Raw genomic sequence first — 6,664 nt, 5'->3', positions numbered from 1 at the left:
CCATGGACCCGTGGCAGATGATAGAATGCCTAGTGTTTGCATGAGTAGGATAGAGCAAGGTGGTGCTACAGGGTCAACGCTAGTCCACGACCTGCTTGGGAACTGTAGCCTGAGTGCTTCTGTATCCTGATCTCTGGAAACACAGCTGCAGTGTGGTAGGGAGTGTATGTGCAGAACCAAGTGAGTTGAGAATACATCTGTTCGTAGAACTCTACTTAACCAGGGGTGATTTAGCGCTTCTACTTAGTGATGCTCTGGGATACAAAATTATAAAATATGGGCCTTTTTTGAAAAACAAATATAATGACTGAGGAAGATATCTGAAGCAATCTATTTCCAGGAAAGACAAAATGTTCTTGTTGCTTTTCCAAATTCTTATGGTTACCCTGGATTTGTGGGAGATATTGAGGGGAGGACAAACTGTGCTAGACCAAGAGTTATACTAGGAAAAGTCTGGAGAGTCTTGTGCTGCTTGAGTTACAATGATAACTGTTTTCAGTAAAATAAGGGCTGCTGCATAGTATTAAACTGTGCTGGCAGAATGGCTTGCTGATATCCTGATCTGTTGAGCAAGAATCATTTACACTATGTGCTCTTAGAGATATTGCTGTTGCCTTGCATAACTGAAAATGGCTGTTTGTGTGTTAGCCTTCCCGGTGGGCCTCCTGGATCGCAGCGTTTTATGGCTCAGTCTAGTGAAGTCCTTTCAGTCATCTAGATGCTGCTCCTCCCATGTAGACGTAGGGATGGCACTGTAAGGGTCCATGATGACTTTTGCACAGCGAATAATCATCACAATCAAGAAGAGGCAGAGGAAGACAAAACATGCTAATGTCAGTCCCTTGTCCACATCAACGTACACAGGCTCTGGGGTTGGTCCCTCCATTGCTTATGCCGCTCTTCATCTGGGTTTAAATTTACTCCTAACATCATCAACCACCTGCAAAACAAGCACAGCGTCAGACACAAGTGATTGCTGCTCCTGAGTATGGGGAAACTCAGGGGTAGAACTGGAAACAGAAAATCTGTGATATATTCCTGTAGGGAAATAAACCTGCTGGAAATGTCATAGCTTGGGTAACTGAGAGCTGTGAAGAGGAGAAACCTCATCTCCACCTTAATTTAGCCTGTTAATGTTTCTTGCTAAAATATTAGATAATAAAAAGAGGTGTTAACAAAGAAAAGAGAAGCAGTGGTGAATGAACACTATGCACTTGAAATATCATCTCTTAAAAGAGGCACAGACACTGTTCTTGTCTCAGCATTTCCCAATCACAAAAATATTTCCTCTCCTCTGCTAGTGTGAAAGAGCAGACAAATGGCAGAGCAGACTGTTTCTATCCCAATTTTCCTCTCTGTCCAAACATTCCCTGTCTCTCACTGGCACAAAGCAAAGTGAAAATTATGCGTACTTATTTTCCATAACGTTTAATCTCTGGTACTCATAGGTTCTCCAGGCAATAGAAGATTTTTAGGAGCAATATAATTTTTACACGGGTGTTTTATCACCCAGAGCGGTACAGGGGATTATGTGATTAGTACAAGGATTATTTTATTTGATGCAGATGTCAGCATAGCTGAAGGTCTCTTCTGACCTCATCATCTGAATCTGTAAACAAAATGGCTTCAGCAGAGATTGTCTTGCTTCTGCCTCTGCAGGTTTGTCCCCATTAGCTGCTAACAAAAATTGCTTTGTATGATGATGCTAAAGGAAAGGAACTGACCTGACTCATGGAATTGAGTCACTGCCCAGGGATGGAGGAAACTTTTCCTGACATCCACCTTTTGGTCAAGGTGGGAGGTGGAAGTGTTGAGGGTTACCACTGTAAAAGAGCGGGAATATGGAATGCCTCTTTAAAACAAGCAACAACAAAAAACCTCATTTACATCAAATGCAATAATCAATCTGAGAATCAATCCCTGCTTCATTTGGAGAACAGAGATGGGAAAGAGAAGATAGTGAACTATAGGGAGAATTGGGTGAAACTTAGGTATCAAATGGTCCAGTTGCTCTCTATAACTACATTAATGCAGTGAGGAAATCCCAGGTACAGGTTTTACCTACGCAGCCAAGTTTGCCTGGTTACATTTCCAGTGAGCTGCTGCTGCTGGCAGGGCTATTTCAGTAGTGGCTCACATCTGGCTGGAGCATCATGTTCTTGCAGCATCGTGCTGTGCCAGCTGCGAGCGGGTGTCCCAGTGACTCCTGAGCTCTTACGCCCTGAGAATTTTTCTCAGGGTGAACTGAGGATCTTTTATTTTAAAAGTTCACAGTTCCTTCTCTATCTCATAATTCACTCCTTTTCAAGTTGTTTTCCAATTTCACCACCTCCTAGATCCTATAAGGCAAGTATAAATCAGCTGGGCCCTCTAGTCTATTTTAAGCACAAGGACAGCAGATTTTTTTAATTTCCTGAAAGCACAGAAATTACTGCAGCAGGGAGATGAAAGAGAAGCTGATGGCAGAAAGTGAATGAAACCAAGCAGACATTGCATGTATTTACCAGTGAGATCCTTGGATGGACCAGCAAGTTCGGGCTCATGAAGAAATCACTGAGGTGTGGGGTCAGACTTGCTCACCTGGCCTGATCAGAGGTGTATTATTCCCAGAAGAGACTATTACCACTCTGTTTCACCAGCCAAGAGATTTTACATTACAGTTTATAACTTCATTTAGTCCAATAGACTCAAGTCAAGACTGAGTATTAATTGTGGATACTTATTTTTTTGTGGAGCAGAATTTAAAAAAATTATCAAAACTACTAATGCAGCCCAGTCCTTCCTGAAGTACTCTTGTGAAGGTCCAACAAGGGTGGATTTGATTTTTTTCCCCTCCTGACATTCTGGCTATTGTACCGTGTGGTGTTATTCCACACTAAATTACCTCCTGCAGAATATCAGAACTACCTGGTAATTTCTACCAGTACTGATCTTTGAAAAACTGCATTTTCAATCAAATGTACTTTCTTCTAAAAGATGAATCGTTTACTTGGAAAATGATCTGAGATTTCAAGTAGAGATCCTTGGAGATTTTCCTCTTCAAAATGGCATCACACAATCTCGTGGGAGTTGTGGTTCAAGAGCTGCGTCTTTCTACTTGCCTCTGCCCACAGGGCTGTGGATGGATGATGTTTCCTATGAAACACCTGAGCTGTCATGCAGCCCCCTCTCCTGCTGGAAGGGAAAAGCATGTTATGGAAAGGATACGGCAGGCAGAAAGCTTTACCCAGAGAGCAGAGAGAAAGCGTACGGCACCTGAGCTGTAGATGACACAGGAAATCACAGTGACAGCTTGAATCTAATGGTTTCAGGTTTCGGTTGATCTGTTTTGCCAAAAAGACAGCATTTTCAGTGGGAATACAAATATTTTTTCTAAAAAGCTGTATTCCCGAGGTTGTATAAATCATATGTCTTCCCTCCTTCTGCTCTCCCTGTAAACTTGGTAACATTTCTATGCTGTGACTACCATTCTGCATTAAGTCATTAGTGATGGAGAATGTATTTCTTGGGCTGGCCAGAAGGGTCTGGCTTTCCAAGTTGCTCTCCTCGCTCACAGCTTGACTGCTCACCTGAATCCGTCTGTGCATCAGCATCGTCAGAAGGGGAAACATCCTCTGCGGATCCAGCTTGTCAGAGCCGCACCAACGTAGTGCTTGTGCTCATCTGAGTTGCGTGGTGGATTAGGTGTCAGAAGGCATTTGGTGGTGTTCTGCGCTGTTAGTTACTGCAATTGGATTTCAGTGGGCTTGGCCATGCAGAGACAGTTATGGGCGCTGAACAGATCTAGGTGCTGGAACGGGGTTGTGTCTGAGGCAGTTGTCTCCAGATTAATTTATTATTGCTGGAACATATTGCTGTTCTCGATCAGGCATCTGCAGACCAGCAAGAGATGGTCCCCAGATGTGAAAGGAGTTACTTGCACGTGTTCACCAGGGCTGGTTCCTCCTGAGAAAGTTCAGCTCCCTGGTTTTACCATGGACATGCTCTTTGATTATTATTTCCTAAAAACCCTTTAGCACCGCTGCAGGTAGGGAACTGCCTGTGGATACACCAGCGCATGGGGAGGGAACAAGCTTGTTCCCATGTGAATATCCAACGTGCCTCCTGTCTCCCCGCACAGACAGCTGCGGCTGCTGCATGGCAATGATGTGCTTACATACATGAGCGAGGGTACAGCAGCTACGTGCCACTCCTGGCTGTCTGCCAGGTACTTGTGGTCTTCTATCTCTGTATTAGCTGAACAACTTGTTCTGCTTATTTTCCAGTTCCTTGGCCAGTGCCTCAACCTTCCCTTTCATCCCCTTGGTGCCCAGCAGTACAGCCAGGCTTGGCGGGGGCATGGAAGTGTCTTACAGGTTGAAGCAGAGTTGGTCCATGCTGGAGGAGGCCCTGCCTGCACACCCTACCCTCTATCTCAGCCACGAGGGGGATGTGCTGTGTACGTTAGCAGAACGGTTTTGCAGGTCCCAGCCTGGCTTGTGAAATCCATCATTGAAACTAACTCTTGCTCCAGCTACAGACTGGTTGGCTGGGTGCTTTGCTCTTATTTACCAGCACAGCTGATGTTGACAGCGGGGGGGGGGGGCAAAAAAGATTAGCAGAAACAATTATAAAGGTTCACACTTGAATGATCAAGTTTTCTCTGAATAGCTGAATTGTAGAAAATTACTTTATTCCAGCTTGTCAGCACCCAGCTGTAGAATGATTTTTTTTTAATTTCTTCAGATTTGTTGAAAGCATAATTTGGTTTAAACAAAGCCAACAGATGAAGAAGGCAATCTCTGGTTCAGATTATTAAGCAGTTTAGCAATCTTATGAGTGTATGCTCTTCTGTAAATCCCCAGGTGCTTCAATACAGTCTCTCCCCCCTCTAATGTCTCTGAGAATAGATGGGCACCGCAGGCAGCCTCTTTGAGAGGGCTGTGGGACTCTCTGTTTCCCTGCATCTAGACAGGACCATCTAGAATTGCCCAGAAACTCTGGTGGCCTGAAACCAGCGCAAAGCTTTTGCAGAAGCTCCATGAAGTATTTCATTCTGTGGGTGCAATTTGGGAGCCTGGTGGTCAGACAGTGGCAAATAGTAATAGTAATGGCATTTAAGAAATTGCTGTCTCTGCAGCTGCAACATCCCAGGGATGGAGCTGGGCTGGCTTGCGGTGGGCAGTGTAATTCAGCACCAGAAGTGACACTCTGCACTTGGCTCCCTGTGAATTGCGAAGGACCAGGCAGCAGTTGTATCTCTCCAGGAGGTCAGCATCATCTAGTTTTGATGCCCTGGTCCCCCCGGCTTGTTCTTGTCTGAACATTCCTGCAGTTAAGAAACCTGGCAGCCTGGCAGCCACGTGCAACAACAGTCAGGGACCATGGCCTGGGGATAAAGAACTTGGGTACCTCAGCGAAGAATCCACCCTGAGCATTTGGTCTTTCCTCTGCTGTTTGCTTTGTGTTTCCCAGTGCTCTTTTCATGACGGATTGCCACAGAAGAGAGGATATATTCATTTTTTATGACCTTATGTACACAAGCAGATAGAGATATATTGGCATCCTCTTTAGTATACCAGCTCTGTTACAAACCATATAATGCTTGTGCTCATAGGAGTGGCTGAATTTCACAATCATTCTTACCTATGCAAGATACTTTAAAATACGTGGGGTTTTTTTTCCAAACCTGACAATCTTGGCACTGTCACTTTAAATATAAGGCAATAATGTACCATATATATTGCAGAGTTGATCTAAACCATACCAGTTCCTATGCTCATTAATCATCTTTCCACTCATCTCAACCCATAGGATATATTTCAAAATATTATTTCTTTTCTTCTGTACTCCTTTCCGAAAACAACAGATATGCAGGGAGGGGAGGGATGGGAAACTATGCGATTTCATATATGCAAGCAGATCCCTACCTTCCAGACCTGGGTAGGAAGCCTGTCACATCCCGGCATAGCAGCATTGTGGAGTTAAAATCCTGACTGTAGTCATATTTTAAAAGTTTTGTTAGTCAGTGTGGCTTTAATGGCGTTCAGGCTCCGCTCAGGTTCATGTCCACCCAGACCTGGAAGCAGTTCTCCTCACCGGTGTGTTCTGGAAAAAAAAAATAATAATTCACCATTGCTCATTGTGCAGGATGTGGGCGTTACGGATTCGTTAAGCCGTTGGGAATCGCTCCAGTGACAGCCTGAGGCAATTGGATACAGTCATATGCAAGATGGATTTATTTCTCAGACATTCCCTGGAAGAACATTTATGATACAAAGAGTAACGTTTGAGCCTAAAGTAATCATATCCTTGTTTCTTAAACAAGCAAAAACCCCATTTTTAATTTATAGTGAAAAATCAACCAGGTCTGAATTGGTACTGCTCAGGAGTCTATATCTTCAGTTAGTTTTTGGATTTTTTTAAATTTTTTTTTACAAAAATGGCCAGAATTGAAGTGAAACATTTCAATTGCTTAAACAAAACTGTTTGATGGATCTGAACTGATATACCAGGACTGAAAAACTATTAATTATTTGGATTTCTTTTTAGTCTGATTTGGGATGACATTCTTATTTACATGCACACAAAATGATTTCAACCAGACAAACCCTTAAAACTTGCTGGATGACAAACCCGTTTCCCCACTCAATTTTGCTGACTCTCTGAAGTTTCTCATGGTGCA

General features: G+C 43.5%; 1 protein-coding gene across 1 annotated transcript; it reads right to left on the bottom strand.

Annotated features, from left to right (window-relative positions):
• Positions 1-706: 706 nt before the first annotated feature.
• Positions 707-886, bottom strand: CTXND1 (cortexin domain containing 1; the record flags this gene model as incomplete). Its single annotated transcript, XM_082321739.1, has 1 exon — positions 707-886. The coding sequence occupies one exon, from the start codon at positions 884-886 to the stop codon at positions 707-709; it is 180 nt and encodes a 59-aa protein (XP_082177865.1).
• Between the last annotated feature and the right edge of the window lie 5,778 nt (positions 887-6,664).

Source organism: Platalea leucorodia (genome assembly GCF_965183815.1).
Source record: "Platalea leucorodia genome assembly, chromosome: 9".
NCBI lineage: Eukaryota > Metazoa > Chordata > Aves > Pelecaniformes > Threskiornithidae > Platalea > Platalea leucorodia.
Note: the sequence above shows the minus strand (reverse complement) of the source record. Positions and strands in the feature narration are given on the sequence as shown.